The sequence below is a fragment of the Helicoverpa zea genome, chromosome 30 (genome assembly GCF_022581195.2).
Source record: "Helicoverpa zea isolate HzStark_Cry1AcR chromosome 30, ilHelZeax1.1, whole genome shotgun sequence".
NCBI lineage: Eukaryota > Metazoa > Arthropoda > Insecta > Lepidoptera > Noctuidae > Helicoverpa > Helicoverpa zea.
In genome coordinates, this window is record NC_061481.1 from 2,520,937 (window position 1) to 2,542,941 (window position 22,005).

General features: G+C 40.9%; 1 protein-coding gene across 4 annotated transcripts; it reads right to left on the minus strand.

The window, feature by feature from the left end:
* Positions 1-1,743: 1,743 nt before the first annotated feature.
* LOC124644585 (zinc finger protein 267-like) lies at positions 1,744-21,618 on the minus strand. 4 transcript variants are annotated; one of them, XM_047184060.1, is made up of 15 exons: positions 21,461-21,618; positions 19,374-19,566; positions 18,544-18,633; positions 17,957-18,094; positions 14,902-15,923; positions 14,252-14,471; positions 13,446-13,576; positions 12,889-12,963; positions 12,179-12,314; positions 11,317-11,423; positions 10,646-10,724; positions 5,348-5,500; positions 3,529-3,732; positions 2,703-2,864; positions 1,744-2,056 (listed from the first exon to the last, which is right to left on the minus strand). In XM_047184060.1, the coding sequence occupies exons 1-14, from the start codon at positions 21,529-21,531 to the stop codon at positions 2,703-2,705; spliced, it is 2,781 nt and encodes a 926-aa protein (XP_047040016.1). In that variant the 5' UTR covers positions 21,532-21,618; the 3' UTR covers positions 1,744-2,056. The 4 variants fall into 4 exon arrangements, with proteins under 4 accessions (XP_047040016.1, XP_047040014.1, XP_047040015.1 ...); XM_047184058.1 differs by having other exon boundaries at positions 11,317-11,426; XM_047184059.1 differs by lacking the exon at positions 21,461-21,618 and adding an exon at positions 21,180-21,341 and having other exon boundaries at positions 11,317-11,426.
* Between the last annotated feature and the right edge of the window lie 387 nt (positions 21,619-22,005).

The window sequence follows — 22,005 nt, forward strand, 5'->3', positions numbered from 1 at the left end:
AATGGCTGCATACACAATTATAGGACGTCATACACTAATTATCTGCATAATTAAAATCTTTAAATCAACAACATTCCGCTGCGCGAACGCACACATAGCAAGTTGCCAGATGAAAAACTGGCCAAGAGCGTGTCGAGCCACGCTTAGTGTAGGGTTCCGTAGTTTCTGAGTAGGTATAGTTACCGGCACGGATATTAAGCCGCCGAATTCCGCCGAGACGGAAGAGTGGAGATCGCTTTGCGCACTGTACACATAAGGCAATAAACCAATAAATCGCTTCTGCGCAGGTGAAGGTCAGGGCTCAATATCCGTGCCGATAACTATATAGAGCCCAAAGGACGACTTGACGAACGCTACTTATTATTTTAGCGTAAAATGGTTATTATGCACATGATAAGGCCACTTTTATTTTCTAGGTAATTGTGTTTTAAAAGATCTAACATAATCCATTAAAACATTTTAAAAATCCGTGACATTTTATTTCCATATTTAAAAATAAAAACCAGCGTTCGTCAACACTGAACGAACGAAACTTTTTTTTCCCGATCGTCAACAGTGTTGACGAAAGGGTGTTACCGAGCGGGAATAACCCGTATAGCCCATAGCTATCCCATCAACTCATTTTCTAAGCTCGAAGTAGCCCTATTTACAGCGACATCTATTGGGAAATTGGGAAAATAATTCATGTAAACTAATAGGCAAGTCTAGATTTCGATATTTGAGGTTCTATATATTATGAAGAGGAACGATTTGTATTTTTGTATCTAACACTTAGGCAAGGCACCTGACCTGACCTACCTTTCTTACGGCATCTCCGTTATCTTTCAAGCCTCCGTGACTTAGCAGGGCCAAGGCCTGGCGGGCGGTGATGGTTCGCGCGAGTTACCGCGGCGCTGGTACATAACAGGCCTACGACGGAACACGACGGTTTTTAGTCAGTAAGAGTCTGACGCTCCCTCACCGCTGCTAACCCACAGCGGAAACAGATCTTTGCTGATTTCCCATAAAAAAAACTTCCGTGATACTACGCTATCCAGCAGTTTTGTTAGTATTTGGGTATCAATAAATAAAACCAATAAATACATTTTTAAAATCAATTCTTAAATAGTGATGTGGCACGACCGAAACTTAGCGTTAATAAAATCAAGTATCGTTTTTTTATAATAAATCATCTTGAAATAATGGGCTTATTCTTGATGATTACGCATGGCTTTGCGTGGTCAGATATCCCTGGCAGTTTGTAGCACGTCGTACAGCCGTGTGTATGTACGTGAATTTTAAATATAAAACTTTGAATGAATATTAAATTCGTCTATTATCGATAAAAGGTTACGATTCAACAAATCGGTATCGTAGGTACAACACTGCACAAAAAAGCTAGCAACATTATTTGTAAGTTTGACGTTTTGCAAGTGTCAATTTAGTCTACGAGAATAAGAAACAGACTAGTAATTTAGTCGCATTTGTAAACAATTTTTTAACTTAGTTTACATATTTTATAATTTTTAACGTATATTCTTTCAAATAAAAAAAATAAGTATATTAAAATTGGTTCACACAATTTAAAATTACCACCGAAAACCCAACATACATAACCCATCCAGTTTATCTTCCTATGGGCTATACCTACTCAGAAACTAGGTACCTACGGAACCCTTCACTGAGCGTGGCTCGACACGCTCTTGGCCAGTTTTTACATCTGGCAACTTGCTATGATTAAAGAGTTAAAATAAAACATAGACAAACTGTGTAATAGCATTTATTAGGTACAAGTAAAAAAAATATATTGTACTGTTGTGTTTATAGTGACCCGTTCTTCCGGTTACTCATACAAGTCTCTGATAGCCTATCAGGAACTTATCTGACAGATATTGTAGCGTGTTCGCACAGCAATATCTGGCAGAAATTATAATCATATGCGTTCCTCTCCACGACAATTTTGCAGATGTGTTCCTAAAAAGCGATAAAATGCCTTCTTGTCTGTAGTTTCGCCGATTGCCACGTCTTTTTCAATCATTTGGACGAGGTCCAAACACTTAGCTTCGTTCACTGGGCACTGAAATAAAATATCAAATCAAATATCTTTATTTTCAGGCTGCACTGGCCCATAGATATATACCTTAAATACTAACATACATATTAAATTACACAAAATACAATTGATTTCAAATAAGTTTGAAAGGATTTCATAAGTTCTACAGACATCGTTCTAAAATATCATTTCTAATGTTGTCAGTGCATTACTTCCGTAGTTATTTATACAAAATATGTTCACTACTTCAATCGTGACATATAAAGAACCCTTTTATGGGTTGTTTACGTTTTGGCTCACGGCTCGTTGAAAAGGGTATAGTTAGGATATTCTGGGGCTAGCGATAAGCCTCCCTCGCGTCAGAGAAGAACACTTGACGGAGGCCGTCTCACACTTTGTATCTCCGGTTCTATTCGTCAACGAGTCACTACGAAGTTCTCTTGATGTATGAGACCGGTCATATTCAGGCTTCCACCTGCTCGAAAGTGGTAGCCAGAAGCCAGAAAGTCTGACAACCAGTCTTTGAGTTGCTTGATTAACTGGGTTGAGGAGGTCAGATAGGCAGTCGCTCCTTGTGGCACACTGGTACTCAGCTGCATCCGGTTAGACTGGAAGCCGACCCCAACATAGTTGGGAGAAGGCTGGACAGATGATGCTGTATATTACGTACCTACTCTTCTTCGGGTGTTTTCGGCTCTTTCCGTCGTGGTCTTACTCGTTTCGGCCAGGGTACATTCAAATGGACATGTTTCACGTGGCTTGTAAGTTCGTGACGCCAAGTGAATTTCTTTTCACAAATTGTACATATATGCCGCTTTTGTCCTGTGTGACTCTGTAAACATAGATATGTAATTACTGTAATATTTTAACCGACTTTCTAAAAACGATGTTCTCAATTCGTGAAAGCGAGATTTCACCAGTGTACTGTGTATTTTATTTATTAAAAAGACTTTATTTTTTTTAACTTTTTGGTCTACTCAATTTAGATTTTAATTATACCATCATAGCGGCTCGTAGTTTGGGAAGGGACACGTAGAAGGAAAATTAAGAAGTTTTTATCCGTTTCTGTGATTCAATAATGAATCATATCGTCTGCAAATTATTTACGATTGCAATATGATTGTAGAGCTAACTACCGTATAGACCAAATGGCAGACCAATCGCAAACCAATCGAATGTCGTTGGAATACGATTGGTCTTATATTAGTAGCAGAATGCCCGATATGGATAAAACTGCTATTGCGATCATATTGCCATTCGATTTCTACTCGATTTTGACATTATTAACTTAGGAGAATCGGGCCCCTGATCTCTCTCCGGTGGTGTCGGATTGTCGTCCCATCGCGCTATGAGAGTGAAGGAATAGTGAGTGCACCGCAGTCCAAGCAAATGTGCCCAAACTATAATATGTCCTGCGCAGCTGACTGATCTCCTTAAATGAGAATAGCCGCCGTGGACGCCATTATTATTATTTATTATGTTATATAAATACTTACAAACATATGTTTCTGTAAATTACTAGCATGTAGTAACGTCTTCCCGCATATAGGACACACGGCGTTTGCCTTAGATCCCTCATGTTTGTACAGTGCATGGCATTTCAAGGCATTTAGCGAAGTGAATGATTTTGGGCACTTCGTACATTTGTAGTACTTATCACCGGTGTGCACCCACATGTGATTTCGAAGATGCATTTTGGTCTGTGAAAGAAATAATTAGTGTTATATAATAAAGAGGATTTTTTTTTCCCATATAGCCTAATTCATTCAGTGATAAAGAAATTTTAATCTATTTGTGACTTTGATTTTTATAAAGTATGCACTCTCCCTAACAAAATAAAACGTGAATAACGAAAATTTCGAATATGTGAAAATGCATGGACACCCTACTCTCATACAGTTTCATACCACTATGTTTTTGTAAATATCTCCTAAAATATGAATGCTGCAGTTAAATTCGCTATATTTATTCAAACTAGGTTACGTTACCCATCGACTAGTACTCTAATTAAGCTAAAACCTACTTTTAATAACGAGAAAAACGAAATTGTATTTTAGGCATATTGCCGTCCGCGCGGCCAACTAAAATCGACTCTAACATATTATTGAACCTGCTTTCTAGTATTTTTTTGTCTTTTTTCGCTGTAACAAATTAAAGACTAATTTTCTATACACATTAGCCTCTATTAATTTGGTGCCTACGGTGATATACTTACCTACTCATAACCTGAAAACTTAACATTGCATAACTTTTTGTATATCTACGTTTTGACCTTTTTTATTTTTGTAACAAATTTAACAAATTAAGACCTTTCTTTTGATGTATCGTTCGTCTATCTGCATTGTATAGTTTCTGAGTAATCACGGGCGATGACTACGGCAAGTGGCGGTTCTAGCGGCCAACTGTTCTTTGTCATAGCGGCTTGGTTTTTTTTGTAACAAATTCAGGAAAAGAGGAGTGAAAAGTAACAAATTACTACTAATTCCTGGCAAAGTTTCATCAAAAATTATGAGGTGGCCGCGCGGTCGAAATGGACACGGTTTAGCCACAGAAATATTAAAGGTCTCTCTCTGCACACAGCGGGCGCAGCGTGGCGGGACGGCGACGCGACACTGAGCAGTTGTAATGTACTAGATATTACGGATGACGCCACACAGAGCCGTCTCGCTCGACGCGACGATAACTATCGCGCCACGCCGCCGCCGCGCCGAGCGGGAATACAAGCCACGTATACAACACACACGAATACAGGCGGGACGGGACGTGATCGCGCCCGCAGTGTGACCGATGCCGCCGAGCCATTGCAGCGTCGCCGTCCCGACACGCTTAAGTCACTCCTTAGTGACGGAATGTCATTCAAATCCTTCACTAAGGAATGGCTTAAGTAACCATTAAATGTCTCTGAGTGGGGAGGTAAGAGGCCAAATTAATGGTTGAAATGTTGACTGAAACGCTTATTATTTTGTCTAACAACCTGCATAACTCTATGTTTACCCATGTTTTTACAAATAACGTAAAGTTATCGGCACGGATATTGAGCCCTCGGCGGAAGAGTGGGGATCGCTTTGCGCACCGTACGTATAAGGCAATAAGGCAGTAAATCGCTTCTGCGCAGGTGAAGGTCAGGGCTCAATCATCATCATCATCATCAGCCTATCACAGTCCACTGCTGGACATAGGCCTCTCCAAGTGCACGCCACTGAGATCGATTTTCGGCTTCTCGCATCCAGCTCCTGCCAGCCGTCTTGCGCAAGTCATCACTCCACCGTGCCTGAGGGCTCAATATCCGTGCCGATAACTATATCTTGTACTCACCGGAAACAGTTTCCCACAGTGTTCGCACATAGTATTGGGGCATTTCTTCTTGATTCTCTCCTTGTTCCGCGCCTCTATAGCCGCGTGTACCTCCGGGTGTTTAGCCTCGATGTGGGCGTTATAGTCGGCGCGGTTTGAGAACATTAGACTGCACTGGAAATTATAATTAAAAAGATATACTACGTGAATGAGAAAAACTACGGACATCTTAAACTTAACTGTTTTTTTTTTAATAATAATAAAAATGTTTATTATCTCATCATGCCGTGTACTCGACTTCTTCGGAACTTCGAGTACCGAGCTTCCAACAGAGACTGGGGTGGGCTGAACATGGACATTTGACATAATTTTCGTCTTGTCCATGTTCATTTTCAGGCCCACCCGTTGTGAAACTCGGTCGAGGCCCTCGAGCATCATACTGAGTTCCTCCATCGACTTTGCCATGACTACGATGTCGTCGGCAAACCGAAGGTGAGTGATGTATTCGCCGTTGATGTTGATGCCAAGTCCTTGCCATTCCAGGAGCTTGAAGGCGTCTTCCATTGCGGCAGTAAACAGTTTCGGGGAGATTACGTCCCCCTGTCTTACGCCTCTTCGGAATCGGCTTCGTGCTATGCTCCTGTACTCGGACCGACATGGTGGCGTTATTATACAAACACTTCAACACCTCGATGTACCGATAGTCAATATGGCATCGTTGGAGTGACTCAAGTACCGCCCATGTTTCCACCGAATCGAAGGCTTTCTCATAGTCCACAAACGCTAAGCATAATGGCAAGTTATACTCCTCGGTCTTCTGTATAACTTGCCGCAGCGTATGGATGTGGTCTATGGTACTAAAGCCTCTTCGGAAACCGGCTTGTTCGGGAGGCTGGAAGTCATCAAGCCTGTGCTCGAGACGGTTCGTGATAACCCTTGAAAACAGCTTATAAACATGGCTTAGAAGTGTGATGGGTCTGTAGTTCTTCAATAGGCTGTTGTCACCTTTTTTGAAGAACAACACCACCACACCCCTGCTCCATGCTTCAGGCGTTTTGCCCTCGGACAGGACGCAGTTAAAGAGCTTCTGGAGGACTTTAAGTGCCGGTGTTCCACCCGCTCTCAGAAGCTCTGAAGTGATTCCGTCCTCACCCGGCGCCTTGTTGTTCTTAAGCTGCTTCAGGGCCATCCTAATCTCGTACAGACTGATGTCCGGGATATCTTCGGTATAATGTCGGGACAGCTTGGCTCTTGGATCTCCTGCCAAGCTGTCAACGGACTTTGCGACCGAAGTGTATAACTGTCCATAGAACCTCTCGATCTCGCCTAAAACCTCTGCCTTGGTCGACGCTATGCTGCCATCCTCCCGTTTCAGCTTAGTCATCTGGCTTTGCCCAATAGACTTGTCCTTTGCGAACACTTTGGAGCCTTGGTTTCGCTGTATGGTCTCTTTAACACGATTCGTATTAAAGAGACGCAGATCGTGTCGCAAGGATTTGGATATTCGTCTATTGAGCTGCCTATATGACTTCGCATCATGGGAAGACTGCAACTGTAGCAAGCGTCGTTCAGCCATGAGGTTTAAGGTTTGCTCGGTTAGTTTTTGAGGCCTATTTTTACGGCAGGGTCTAAAAAACTTAGACCCTACCGTGCGGACAGTTTCCACTAGTCCGTCGTTGATCTCGTCCACTGACACTAAGTTCTCAAGGCAAGCAAAGCGATTAGAGAGCTCGAGTTGAAAGCTTTCCGGGTTTTGAATATGGGACCGAGTAGGTCGGAGCGTAGACTTCATCAGACTGGACCTTTCAAGTTTAACATTGATATTCAGTGAGGCTCTTACGATTCGGTGATCGCTTCCGGTTTTTACCCTGTTGATCACAGAGACATCACTGAATATCCGTCCCTTGTCGGTCATGAAGAAGTCTATCTCGTTTCTCGTGAAACCATCGGGACTCAACCAGGTCCATTTCCTGTGAGGCGGCTTCTGGAAGAAAGAGTTCATCATGAAGAGTTCCTCTTTCTCCAGAAAGTCAGCCAGCCTCTGTCCCCTATGGTTCCGTTGCCCATATCCAAATTGCCCCACTCTCAACTCATCACCGCTTTTCTTGCCCAACCTAGCGTTAAAATCCCCCATAACAACAGTGAAGTGGGTTTTGGAACTATGTATGGCCCTACTTACGTCCTCATACATAGTCTCCACCTCGTCATCGGAGTGTGACGAGGTCGGTGCGTATACCTGAATGACCTTCAGCGAATATCTTTCGGATATTCTGAGTATTAGGTATATCACCCTGTTCGACACACTGTCGATGGTTGTTATGTTGCTTACGAGGGACTTGTGAACGAGAAACCCGACACCACCTTGGGACTTTTGGTCACCCTCCCGGTAGTAGAGCAAGTTACCAGACTTCAGGGTTACGGTGTCCTCTCCCTCTCTACGGACTTCGCATAACCCCATAATGTCCCAATGTAACTTGCTCAACTCCTCTTCCAGCTCGTAGATCTTTTCGTCAGTCCTCAATGTGCGTATGTTGTGTGTTACCAGGGCCAGTCGTCGTGGGGGTGGGTAGCCGGATCTCTTCCGGAGATTCTTAGCACCCCCTGCTCCGCCGTTACCTTGACCGCTACCCGCGCCAGGAATAGCGAAGCTGCCGGGGACTGGGGGCCTGGTTTCTGTGCTACTCATTGGGGGGTAATTGCCTTTAATCGCCACGCTTGGCAGGCGGGTTGGCGATCGCAGTGAGGGTATGCAGTACGCGGAGGACGCTGCTGCCCGACCTCCGGTTTGTCCCTTAGTCGCCTCTTACGACACCCACGGGATGATTTGGGGGGAGCGCAATTCTAAGCCGGCGTCCCACGGCATCGGTACTCGAAGTTGTTGACTCATATATCTACCTAGGACAAGTAGTCCAATTAGGTAGGTCCAACTTCGAGAAAGAGGTCAACCGCCGAATCCAACTCGGCTGGGCAGCGTTCGGGAAACTACGCAATGTCTTTTCGTCCGACATACCTCAGTACCTCAAGACGAAAGTCTTTAACCAATGTGTGTTACCAGTGATGACTTACGGCACCGAAACGTGGTCTCTCACTATCGGCCTCATCTCAAAGCTCAAAGTCGCTCAACGAGCTATGGAGAGGGCTATGCTCGGTGTTTCTCTACGTGATCGAATCCGAAACGAGGAGATCCGTAGACGAACCAAAGTGACCGATACAGCCCACCGGATTAGCAAGTTGAAGTGGCAATGGGCAGGCCATATTGCTCGCAGAGCAGATGGCAGATGGGGCCGAAAAGTGCTGGAGTGGAGACCACGGACTAGCAAGCGCAGCGTAGGACGTCCACCAACGAGGTGGACAGACGACCTTATAAAGGTCGCCGGAAGACGCTGGATGCAGGTCGCTTCCAACAGGTATCTGTGGAGATCAAAGGGGGAGGCCTATGTTCAGCAGTGGACGTCCTATGGCTGAGATGATGATGATGATGATGATGATTATCTCATCACAAATTACATCTTGACAAAAAGCGCATAATCTAAATAGTCAGTAAAAAAAAAATTGTGTGAGACTGGTGCCCGAAATAGGTATGCAATACCTGTGTTACGTCACCAGGCTCCTGGGATTGTTAGTTCCAATTGTCATTAGATCAAGTACTATTACTATTAATTTTAGTGTGATGAATTTTTATTAAATTATAACTTATTATCTTAATATATTAAACAAAAATAACAAAAATAATGGATATACAAGTGTGTGTGTGTGTGGGTGGGTGTGTGTGCATGTGTTTGTGTGTGTGTGTGTGTGTGTGGGGCAGTGGCTGTGTGTGTGTGTGTAAGTGATGTGTGTCCTGTGTGTGTTTGTTTGTCAGTGTGTTTCTATGACTAATAATATGCATTAGCAAATGGCTTGAATTGACCAAATAAATAAATAAATAAATAAATAATGTAAATAAAATAAATAAATAAATAATGTCGGGACACCTTTTCACACACGGTCGGTTAGCCCCATGGTAAGTTATTAATTAACTTGTGTTATGGGTGCTAACACAACTGATAAACTACATATAGCTACATATATACATATTTATAAATACATATTGTAACACCCAGACCACGGCCAACAAGCACGCTCATCACACAAATGTCGACCGAGCCGGGAATCGAACCTGGGACCTCAGGTTCGGCGGTCCGGCATGGTGACCATTGCGCCATCGAGGTCGTCTATCGCGGAATCATCCTCCGAGCCTTTTTTCCCAACTATGTTGGGGTCGGCTTCCAGTCTAACCGGATGCAGCTGAGTACCAGTCTGCCACAAGGAGCGACTGCCCTATCTGACCCCCTCAACCCAGCTACCCGGGCAACCCAATACCCCTTGGTTAGACTGGTGTCAGACTTATTGGCTTCTGACTACCCGTAACGACTGCCAAGGATGTTCAATGACAGCCGGGACCTACAGTTTAACGTGCCATCCGAAACACAGTCATTGGTGTCTAAGATATGAATTGACCAAATGAGGGTTTTTTTTTCATTCTTTTTCCAACTGATTCCTAGATCAGCTTCTTTTTATCCGGCTGTGGGAAATAGTTCCCTCAGGAAGCAGGTGAAACTGCCAACAGTAGCTGGCGGGCTCTATTTTTTTAACACGCTTATATTAGCTTCACTTGTTGTATGACTAACTATGTATGTAAGAAAATCTTGGAATATAATTTTGACCCACTTCCCGGTCTTCGATTAGGATCAAATTTTGCACGCTCTGAGTTATGATGACAATCCATGGCTCGATAAAAAACGTCATTACAAATCCAATATGGCGGCCTCTCCAAAATGGCGGACAGGCTATTTAAAATCCACCCCCATGATATGGGTATCAAATGAAAGGGTTTGCTATCAGGAATACGATAAAAGTATAAAATAAAAATAACAGTAAAAAAAAAAACTAAAAACCACGCTTTAAAAAAAAATACTACAGTGTTATACATAAAAAAAAATGCTTATTGTTAGTGTCCCTAATACTCGAGCATGGCTGGACCGATTTGGCTTATTTTGGTGTTCAAATGTTTGTAGAGGTTTAAGGAAGGTTGAAACGATACGAACTTTATAAGGTCAGCTAGTCCTACTATCCTTTTAATATTAAAATGTGAAAGTTTGTGAGAATGTATGGATGTAAGTTCTTTATTTTTACACGCAAAAACGGCTGGACCGATTTGGTTGAAATTTGGTATGTAGATAGGGGATACCCTGGATTACATTTATAGGCTACTTTTTATCAACACCCCACGCGTGCGAAGCCGCGAGCGGAAGTTAGTTTAGTATAAAAATAACTTACGTATTGACATTTCCTCAACCTCGTGTACTTTAGATTTACGAAATTTCTTCGGGTTATTTGCTCATTGCGGAGACGATCACTGAAACAATAATGAAATAAAATATTATTGTGTCACCATTTTATTAAAGTTGTTTCAAAAGGGCTTCAGCGTGTTGGCTTCGGCCCCACGTTCGCCTCCCAAAAATCTGGGACTCTATAGTCCCGAGGTCTGGTAGAGACATACAAAATAATAATGATGAATGATGTCCTACTAGCCGATTATCGGCTACGGCGGCTGTTCTCATGTAAGGAGATCAGTCAGCTGCGCAGGACATATTATAGTTTGTGCACATTTGCTTGGACTGCGGTGCACTCACTATTCCTTCACTCTCATAGCGCGATGCGACACCACCGGAGAGAGAAAGACAATCCCTACTAATATCATAAATGCGGAAGTAACTCTGTATGTATGTTACGCATTCACGTCTAAACAACTGCACTGATTTTAATAAAATTTGGTACAGAGATAGAGTTGACCTTTAGAAAGAACATAGGATAGTTTTTATCTCGGTCTTTTGAAGAATTCAATCAATCAATCAAGAAACATTTGTTTAGCTTAATTCAGTGTTTGACAGCCCATTTATCAGGACTTCTTATCCGGGTGCAGGAAGTTGCAATAAATAAATACTTACGGGGCAGATTCAACCGTATGCCGTGAAGACAGCCTCAGATGTCTGTCATGAGCCTCTTGAGATGCAAACGTTACATCACAGGTTTTACAATACGGGCCTTCCAGTTTCTTCTGAAAAAGATAAAAAGTCATTTACTCATAGAAGGTAGAAAAAAAAATAGCGGGCTGCGGGTTGTTCGCGCGAGTTACCGCGGCGCTGGTACATACGCGGCCTACAACGGAACACGACGGTGTTTAGTCAGTAAGAGTCTGACACTCCCTCACCGCTGCTAACCCACAGCGAGAGGGGTCATTTGACGATTTTTGACGTCGTAAAAAAAAAGGTAGAAAATTAGCACTTTGAAAGTCAAATTTACAAAACACAACCCCCAAAGCCCCCCCCCCTTCACTTGGCCTTCTCTAGAAATAAGAATAAAATACCTATGAGATGCATATAAGTAGAGTACATAAGGGGAGTAATTAAAGAATTACACAGGTGATTAAATCCGCCGAACCTTTTCTCAACTATGTTGGTGTTTGCTTCCAGTCTAACCGCGTGCAGCTGAGTACCAGTGTGCCACAAGGAGCGACTGCCTATCTGACCTCCTCAACCCAGTTACCTGAGCAACCCAATACCCCTTGGTTAGACTGGTGTCAGACTTACTGGCTTCTGACTACCCGTAACGACTGCCAAAGATGTTCAATGACAGCCGGGACCTACAGTTTAACGTGCCTTCCGAAACACAGACAATGGTGTTCAGAATATATTACGGATAGGGCAGTCGCTCCTTGTGGCACACTGGTACTCAGCTGCATCCGGTTAGACTGGAAGCCGACCGCAACATAGTTGGAAAAAGGCTAGACAGATGATGATTAATACTCACGTTAATTTCATTGGCATGTTTCAAACATTTGTGGGTAGAAACACCGTGTTTACTAAGAAACATATAGCCACAGAGTTCGCAAACAAAATCACATAAGTGTTTAAGTCTAAGATGACCCAAGTATGATGATGGTTTTCTGAAAAAAAAAATAAAACATTAACCCCCTTACTTATAAAAATCTCTAATCACCTTCTAAGCAACATTTTAACGAATCACTACTTAAAGCCTTAAGTAGTGATTAAATGTTAGTTAAGACATGCTTGAGCAACGTTTATAAGTAGGAATTTTCTTAAACAGCCCTTAAGTATTACTTTTATTTAATTTACGTTTATAAGTAAGGCTGTTAAAATATAATTAAAAACCGGCCAAGTACGAGTCGGAATCGCGCACGAAGGGTTCCGTACCATTATTTTAAAAATGAGCAAAAAAATCACGTTTTTCGTATGGGAGCTCCCGAAAATATTTACTTTATTCTAGTTTTCAGTATTTGTTGTTATAGCGGCAACAGAAATACATCATCTGTGAAAATTTCAACCCTCTATAGCCTGGTGACAGACGGACGGACGGACAGAGGAGCGAAAACAATAGGGTCCTGTTTTACCCTTTGGGTATAGAACCCTAATATAGGAGGTTTGCCAGCCAGAGGTTTTAGCTTTTGCTAGAACAGTTTGTATGTTTGTTTGAACGTTCTAAACTCAAGAATTACTCACGTGAAAACCTTGTTACAGTGCTTGCACTGATAAATTTTGCTTTTGTGGTACGCAACGTGAGAGCGAGCGGCAAATCTGAAATAAAAAAATATAATTATATCGGGTGTGTCGTACCTAATCACATTAAATCCTATCACATATAATTTGGCTTTCTATGGCGAATTGTAAAAAAAACCTAATCCATTCAGTGGTTTGGCAATAGGAGTCATTTTTCGTTTTTAATAATTTACAACATCATGTGTAAAGCAGAGATAAAGTTAGGAGTATCGAATGTTTTGATCAGTTGACAGCTGTCAGTTTTCAAGAGAGAATTTCCGTTGTTTGTAATGACTGACTCATAAGTGGTGTCCTAATTCTCGCACATTTTTATTCTGTTTACTTTGTTGTAAAAAATCATTTCTTAATTATAACAAAAATACATCATCTGTGAAAATTTCAGCTCTCAAACTATCACGGTTCATGAGATACAGCTTGGTGACAGATGGACCCTTTGGGTACGGAACCCTAAAAAACATTAGAAAATATAATAAATAAATATTTATTATTCTAAAAATTACCTGGTCATAGCACCAAAAGAGCATTTATTACACTTATAATAGTGCACATGTCTAACTGTTAAATGTTGTAGCAGACCCTTCCTGTTTCTGAGCCTCATCTTACATATGAAACACTCCAATTTACCCCACACCTAGAATTAGAGAAAAAACATACATAGGTAATTAATATTTGCTGGGGTAAAATGCAACAACAACAATGCAATGCAACTTTTCTAAGTTTAAATGTACTTTCTAAGTATTTTTTAGACACCAATGACTGATAAAAAGGTGAAGGAAAACATCTTGAGGAAACCTGGACTATAAAGTCTGAAATCACCAACCCGCATTGAGCAAGCGTGGTGATTAACGCTCAATCCTTCTCCGTGTGAGAGGAGGCCGCAGCCCAGCAGTGGGACGATAAAAAGGCTTTAACAGTAAAAAAAGTCCAAGTTTTCCTGAATATACTGTGAATATTTCAAGAATCTTACTCAATATCCCACCAAAAAAATGTAAGAAAATCACGTTTAATTAGTTGTTTGGGAGCCCCCTTAAATTTTATTCAAGTTTTCATTACTTTTGTTGTTATAGCGGCAACAAAACACATCATCTTTGAAGTTTTTAACAGTTTAACTGTCACAGTTCATTAGATACAGGCTAGTGACAGACGGACAGCATAGCAAAAGGGTCTTATTTTTACTTTTATGGAACCCTAAACACAGCATAAAGCTATGATTATCCATTTCGAAGCTAGGTAGGTATAGATAGACCCACAAGAACTACGATGCCACCCTCTCTTTTTGCGTAGTCGGTTAAAAAAGAATACTTACATCAGTATGTCTTTCCGTATGTAGATCCAAAGTCCTCGCTTTGTAAAACGGTAAAAAACAAATTTCACATTTGTAAGGCGCCTCCTTATATTTCTGGGTCTCTTTGCGTTTTTCTATATCATGTAACTGTTCTTGATACGACCGTTTTGTAACTGTGAATAGTGATAAATCTAAGCTGTTCTTTGCAAACCCTTTGACTACAAATTCTGAGTTTTCTAACCTGGAAAATTAATTAAATTCATATAAAGTGTGTCGTACCTAAAATTAAATACGTTAATATACTGGTTAAACAATGCAACTTTACTAAGTTTGTATGTACTTTCTAAGTATATCTTGGTGAAGGAAAACATCTTGAGGAAACCTGGACTATAAAGTCTGAAATCAGCAACCCACATTAAGCAAGCGTGGTGATTAACGCTCAATCCTTCTCCGTGTGAGAGGAGGCCGCAGCCCAGCAGTGGGACGATAAAAAGGCTGTCACAGTAACAGATATATTTTTCTTACTGAACCGATTCGAAAAATTCTTTCACTGTTGAAAAGCTACACTCTTCCCGAGTAACATAAGCTATATTTTATCCCGGTGCGGGCAGTAGTTCCTACAGGACACGGGTGAAACCGCGGGAAAACGGCTAGTTAGTTAATAAACTTACCTTTTTAGAATCGCCATCTGCAATTTGACACACCTTCTATACTCGTCTGTCGTATCTTCCAGTCCAATCAATATATTATCATCTTCAAATTTCTTTTTACTCAAAACCTTTTTAGTTCTTTCTACTATTTTCTTTTTTACAATCTCTTTTTTGTCTTTCTCTCTTTCAGTCTGTTCTGTGTTCTCTGTTGCATTATCTTGTTGAAAATAATCATGGTCGACTGTTGAATTATTATTGTTACTTGAATTTTCTTCGCCTATAGGATTTATGACTATTTCTTTGATAGTTTCAATAATATCTGCATTAATATTATCAACGACGAAAGAAGATTGATCACCAAAACAATTTAAGTCATCATCCGATGATCTATTGTCCAAAGTTAGGTAAGTTCTACCTACATCATCATCATTTTCGTAATTTGAATCATCACCATCATTGCTGTTTCTATCATTATCAGATAAAATTTCATCTTTAATATTTTTTTCATCAATAGTAATACTTTCATCGTCATTGAAATATTCTTGCTTTATTTGTCTTTCACTATAATTTACAAAGCTCTCTTTACCTACAACTTCGTCTTCTAGAAATTCATATTCACAAAAATCACTTTCGTTTTCATCTGCTATTCTTGAGGATTCAACTTTAACTTTAGTATCTGTAGTATTTCTTTTTAGAACTGTATTTTTAGCTTTTATACTTTTAGTTTGCACGTTTTGGACTACAACAGCATTTGGTACTGTTCGTTTTAAGTCAGTATTGACCTTATTAACAACTTTAACACCTATATTTTTATTTGTTACGTCTGTTTTCGCCTTATTATCCACTTTAACAGGTCTGAATTGTGCTTTAAATTCTTCAACGGCAGGAATTATTATTTTATTATCAACAACATGCTCTAATTTAATATTTGTTTTACCTTCTCCCGATTCGTAATCTACGGGTGGGTAGATCCATTTAATGGTTAAATTTGGGCGGAATACGCTGTAATTTTGTTGAATTGCCTTTATGTGCTTCGATTTTATCTAGAATATAAGAGGTTTAATGCTATTATATATATATATTATATTGCTATTATATGAGGTGTCGTGGTGTATGAGGACGCGAAAGTTATAATTTCTTGTAGGATATTAATTCTTAAAATTTAAACATTGTATTATTTTTAGCACAAAACAATACAACAGTTGTAATTTTTAAAAGCTATAGAAAAAAATATGGACCCTTTAGAGCACAAAAACAGTTAGTTTTAGAAGTTAAGAATTCAAGCCGTTCAGACAGATCGGATCGGAGAGGAGAGCAAATTCTTAACACGTTGAAAATCGAGTACTTAGTATTTGGAGTAAGGTTTATTTTTGCATGCGCACTGCTTTTGACATTAAGAATGCTCGAAGGCGCTCGGTGTGAAATAATAAGAGGAGCTGATCTGCTCTGATCGCGTATTTTTTCTTGGTCTTGCAGACGTTTAGCTCCGATTGCATGCTCTTTCTGCCGATCGGAGCCGATTCCATTCTGTGTGAAAAGAAAAATGATCGCCGATGCTCAGTAGCGGCTTTAGGGTAGGGCGCGGTTGGGCGACGGCCCAGGGCGCCGGACATAAGGGGCGCCGCAGGCGCCCCCAACCAATCCTTGATCAGAATTTTACTCCTATTTTTGTTTTAAATTTCATCAAAGATCGCAGCTTACAAGAACTGTATCCAAATGTATGGATAGCATCAGGGCCGCCTTAACCTATGGTGCAGGGTGTGCGAATAACCCGGGCGCCCGTGGGCTCAGGGGCGCCGCGGTACGCTCCTCGACCAAGAAATTTCAATTAAATTAATGTATTGTCATACAATGCCGGGCGCGTTAGATACACTACTTTTATGTCCCAAAACTGAAAAATTTTCGCGCTCGCTTCGCTCGCGGTTTCTTTACTTTACCCTTACATTTTTTTTCACATATAGCTACTTTTAATTTAATGTCCCACTACACAAAAAAATTCGCGTTCCCTTGGCTCGCGGCTTCTTCACTTCACAGTCGCCTTTTATTATATATGTTAAGGACTTTTAGCGATCCAAATCTCAAAAAAGCTTTTTCGGGCTTGTTTCACTTTATAGTTGTTTTTATTTTTCAATTTTTTTTTGTCTACCCTAGCAAAAAGGTAGCGTCGTTTTTAAGTCCTTTTATTAATAAGAAAGTAACTTCTAGTTTCTATTTATGGTACTACTTTAAGTCCCAAAATTTTAATTATAGGCGCCAACACCAACAAAGAGTTATCTACGTTTGGGCTACATTTTAAGTCATTTTTGTTTTGAGTTCTAAAATACAAGCTGTTGATTTGCATCCGTGCCATATTCAAGGAGGTAATTATGCTAATGATTCTCGACCCAAATCAATAAAAAAATTGGTACGTAATTTTTTTTCTTTAATTTTTTTTCGGAATTCCGTAAATGTCATTTAGCCTTATTTAAACTTGGCGCGTATGTTACTGGCGTTAAAACCGTGCTGCACCCTCACACAAACGCAAACACAAAGCATACGCAACGATCACTCATAAATTTCATTCATAAAATTGGATTACTTCGGAAATACCACGACATTACAATGACAAAAAAAGCAGTGCATATTAGTTATTTCCCATCTACTGTAATTCCAATCGATTATTTACGTATTGTATGTCCTCCTCCTGAGCTATGGCACAAATGCAAATCAACACCTAGTATAACAAAAAAATTCGCGCTCGCTTCGCTCGCGCAATCAGAACCTGTGTTCCCGTGTTTTTGCATTCACCAACCAGCAATAACTTATGTACGATTGGGCTACATTTTACGTAATTTTTGCTTTGACTTGTTGACTATAAAAAAAATCGCGCTCGCTTCACTCGCGCAATCGGTCACTACGTATGTCTCTGTTTTTCGAATGGGTTTGAATTGCAGTTGGGGGCGCCGTAGAAATCTCGCCCAGAGCGCTAGTAGAGTTAAAGCCGGCACTGCCGATGCTCTCCGAGCCGGTCTGTGAACGGATCCTAAAGTCACATAGTAGGGAAAAGACTAGGCAGATGATCAAAAAAAATACTTACAACATTTCCAGTCTGAAGTAATCCTTGAAATAACGAGTCTGCTAACAATGCCTTATCTTTGAACGCATTAAATTTTGATAGTCTAGCTACGCACTCGTAGCACAAATTCTGATATACCTCGTGTTTTAGTTCATCATCCTAGAAAAATATGATAGAAATTAGAACTTATAACTTACATCTACAGAGAATGAACTTAAGGTACCTATTTTATGAATTCCCCACTGGGGGGAGGTATGAGGGGCCTGCCGTAAGGCGGGCAATGCCGGGGACTGGACGTCACAGATTCCCAGACCCCCTCCGCTCAGGCGAGGTCGGAGTGCCGCTGGGCCTTTTTAGTGGGTATACCGGAAACGTCTTTACCAGGAAGTCCCACATACCCCTCTCCCGTCCCCCGACGGGAAGGGGATGCTTTATAGCATTTTTAGCCCAGCGACAACAAAAAAATAATAATTGGAAAGCTACACTTTTTCCGAGTAACATGTTAGGCTATATTTTATCACGGTGCGGGCAGTAGTTCCCACGGGACGCGGGTGTAACCGCGGGAAAACGGCTGGTACTACATGCATAATTAAAACTAGTATACTCACAGCAATGCCAGTGACACTTTCAAACAATTCTAAATAAAATTCGTTTATTTCATACATTTTCACGTCTATCGCCAGGCAAACGCGGCATATCTGTAAAGACAAAAAGATATAGACCGGCCTAATTGAGAAGTTCCTCCTTTTTGGGAAGTCGGTTAATTATGTATACTTATTGCATAGAAAGTAACGATATTTAAAAGTTCAATCAAAACATTGAATTTGGCTGGTTGGTAACTGAGAACTACCATAGTTTCCAACCAGCCAAATTCTCAGAAATACTCAACCTTCTATAGGCAATCAACCTTTTTTGTTTTGTATGGCATCTCACAGTTCAGCCTAGGAGGCCGTGTACTGCTTAACCGGACTTTTCCCTGTGGATGCCTCGAATTTAAGGCCTCCAGCCAGGGGCGTAAAACTTATAAACTAAGCGACTGAGCTAAGGGCATCCCCTGCGGGGTCGGACCTCGGCTTAGGGCGTCGCTGGGGAGGCAGCAAAAGGACAGTCAGCAATCTACCATGCCAAGAGTTGCTTATACAGTCAAGATGTTCAACTTAACATTCAACAACTTGAGGAATTGTGTGCAAGTGGTTCAATCAAATGATGATATCTTCCTAGCCAATTATCGGCTACGCAGCTGTTCTCATTTAAGGAGATCAGCCAACTGCACAGGACATATTATAGTGCACAAGCATTTGCTCAGACACAGGTGCACTCACTATTCCTTCACTCTCATAGCGCGATGGGACGACAATCCGACACCACCGGAGAGAGATCAGGTATCATGTTCAACAAGATGAGTGTGACTTAAGTACGAATTGACTTTCAAACAAACCTTAGTAATGGAGTCATCTCCATCCTCAGGAGTTCCCACAGAGGGAACAGCAGTGGGCTTCAGTTTACTCGTATACGGATTGAGGTAATCGTCCACATTGAAGTGACGACTGCACACAACGGAGTTCTTTGCTACCTTCTCTCGTTTGATAGCAACTAGCCATTTCTTTTTCAGTGCAGCATCTGTTGGAAATCTGAAAAGAATAATATTTTTCAGCAGCTGTTCACTCAGTAGCAGTATGAAGTTGTGGTGGCCTAGTGGGTAAAGAACCATCATCCTCCGAGCCTTTTCCCAAACTATGTTGGGGTCGGCTTCCAGTCTAACTGGATTCAGCTGAGTACCAGTGCTTTACAAGAAGCGACTGCCTATCTGACCTCCTCAACCCAGTTACCCGGGCAACCCTATACCCCTTGGTTAGACTGGTGTTACTGGCTTACTGGCTTCTGACTACCCGTAACGACTGCCAAGGATGTTCAATGACAGCCGGGACCTATAGTTTAACGTGACATCCGAAACAGTAATTGGTGTCTAAGATATACTTAGAAAGTACATACAAACTTAGAAAAGTTGCATTGGTACTTGCCTGACCTGGAATCGAATCCGCGCCCTCATACTTGAGAGGTTGGTTCTTTGCCCACTAGGCCACCACCACTAGTGGGTAAAGAACCAACCCAGTAAATATGAGCATGTGGTTAGATTCCAGTTCAGGCAAGTACCAAGGCAACTTTACTAAGTTTGTATGTACTTTCTAAGTATATTTTGCACACCAATGCCTGATAAAAAGGTGAAGGAAAACATCTTGAGGAAACCTGGACTATATAGTCTGAAATCAGCAACCCGCATTGAGCAAGCGTGGTGATTAATGCTCAATACTTCTCCGTGTGAGAGGAGGCCGCAGCCCAGCAGTGGGACGATAAAAAGGCTGTAATAGTAACAGCTGTTCTATGCGGTTTGAGACTTAAATAGGGGTATTGGGTTGCCCGGGTAACTGGGTTGAGGAGGTCAACTTTTGTATTCAGTTGCATCTGGTTAACACTAGAAAGACCAAGGCAGTCAAATTGGCGGCAAGGCAATTTCAATATAAATATTTCACAAAAAACTATTTCTTTGTTTCTTTTCGTATTTTATGACTATTCCTAATTTGCTATTGTTAAGCTAAATCTATATAAAAAAATAAAATATGTAGTGTGCGTGGTCTTAGTAGATATATAGCATGGAGCCCGGCCCTTCTAGTGTTGTGTGAACCCAGCAAAGTTGAGAAAATGCTAAGCTAATTAGCTTGGGACGCATCCCAAGCGTGCGTGAAACATGACGCATCCCAGGGAAAATTCTTTCTGTATGTGTAAAAAAATATCATAGCCCATGTCCAGAGTAGATAGTGTAGCTTTCTAACAGTGAAGGAATTTATTTAAATTGGTTCATAAGATCTGAAGCCTATTAAATTTAAACAAACAATCAACTATGTTGGGGTCGGCTTCCAGTCTAACCGGATGCAGTTGAGTACCAGTGTTCTACAAGGAGCGACTGCCTATCTAATCTCCTCAACCCAGTTACCCGGGATCCCAATACCCCTTGGTAACACTGGATTTTAGCCATAAACATACGGTAGATAGTCCTCGTTATAAACATTAAGTTTGAAATACAAAAAAAAGCGGGAAAAAGTACTTCAGAATAACTCTGAGAGCTTTTTTATTACACAAAGGATAGCTATACTAATTTATTAAGGAGACACTATAAATAGTTTGTAAATTGAAATGTATATAAATTGAAACTAAAACGATTTATTACAAATAAGTTTTTACTCACGAATGGAATGAAAGTCCACACCCGCGATAACATTCTTGTTGGCAAAACGCAACGCAACACATTCGCACCATTTCGATGCTTTGAATTCATACAGAAAGTTGAAATTCTTTTAATATTATCAAATTGGAGGTTATGTATTTATTTTGATTCGAGGGACCAAGAAAATTTAGTTTTTTTTGGAATCAAGTGTAGTGTCTGAGAAATACAAAATGGAGTGTAGGCTGACTGTCCCTTTCTGATAGGTCGACAATATATGAAAATAAGTATGGTAGGTAGCTTACCTGTGAAACGATATGTTGCAACCGCTATAAGATTCACTCCGACAAGAATAAACGTAACACTTTTTCACCATTTTACTGCTTGAAATACATTACAAATGATAAATGAAACATTAAATGCTGCAAAAATGCTAATAACCACAGATAACAGATTGTCTTATGTCTAACTTTTCATAATATAAAAAGTACTCTGTGGTCTAACTCCGAAACTCCGACAACTCCGTCCGACGCGACGCCATTTTCATAGTTGCAAAAAATGATTTTTGGGCATACATCAAAGGAATCGTGGCGCGCATCTTTTGTAGACCGTATGTCAAGGTAGTTAAGCTTCATATAGTTGTCTTCAAATGCGATCCGACGCGCTTCCAGCGGAATGCGCTGGGCCATATGGCTATCTCGCGGGGACCGGTGTTTAATAATACATGGGTAGAGGAGCTAAAGTCTGTTTTATAAGAACTATTTTTAAGTGTACAGACGGAAAAATAAGTTTGTAGTGCTCATTCCAGTTCTACGTGGAACTTAATAATTCCATGGTTCAATTAAATCGC

Excerpts from the sequence above, each read along its gene's own strand:
- LOC124644585 (XM_047184058.1), bottom strand. The coding sequence starts at position 21,531 with ATGGTGAAAAAGTGTTACGTTTATTCTTGTCGGAGTGAATCTTATAGC. Across the intron at positions 15,924-17,956 it reads TACTTCAGACTGGAAATGTT|ATAAAATCGAAGCACATAAA; the intron begins GTAAGTATTTTT and ends CTTATATTCTAG. Across the intron at positions 5,501-10,645 it reads GGTTGAGGAAATGTCAATAC|TGCAGTCTAATGTTCTCAAA; the intron begins GTAAGTTATTTT and ends TATAATTTCCAG.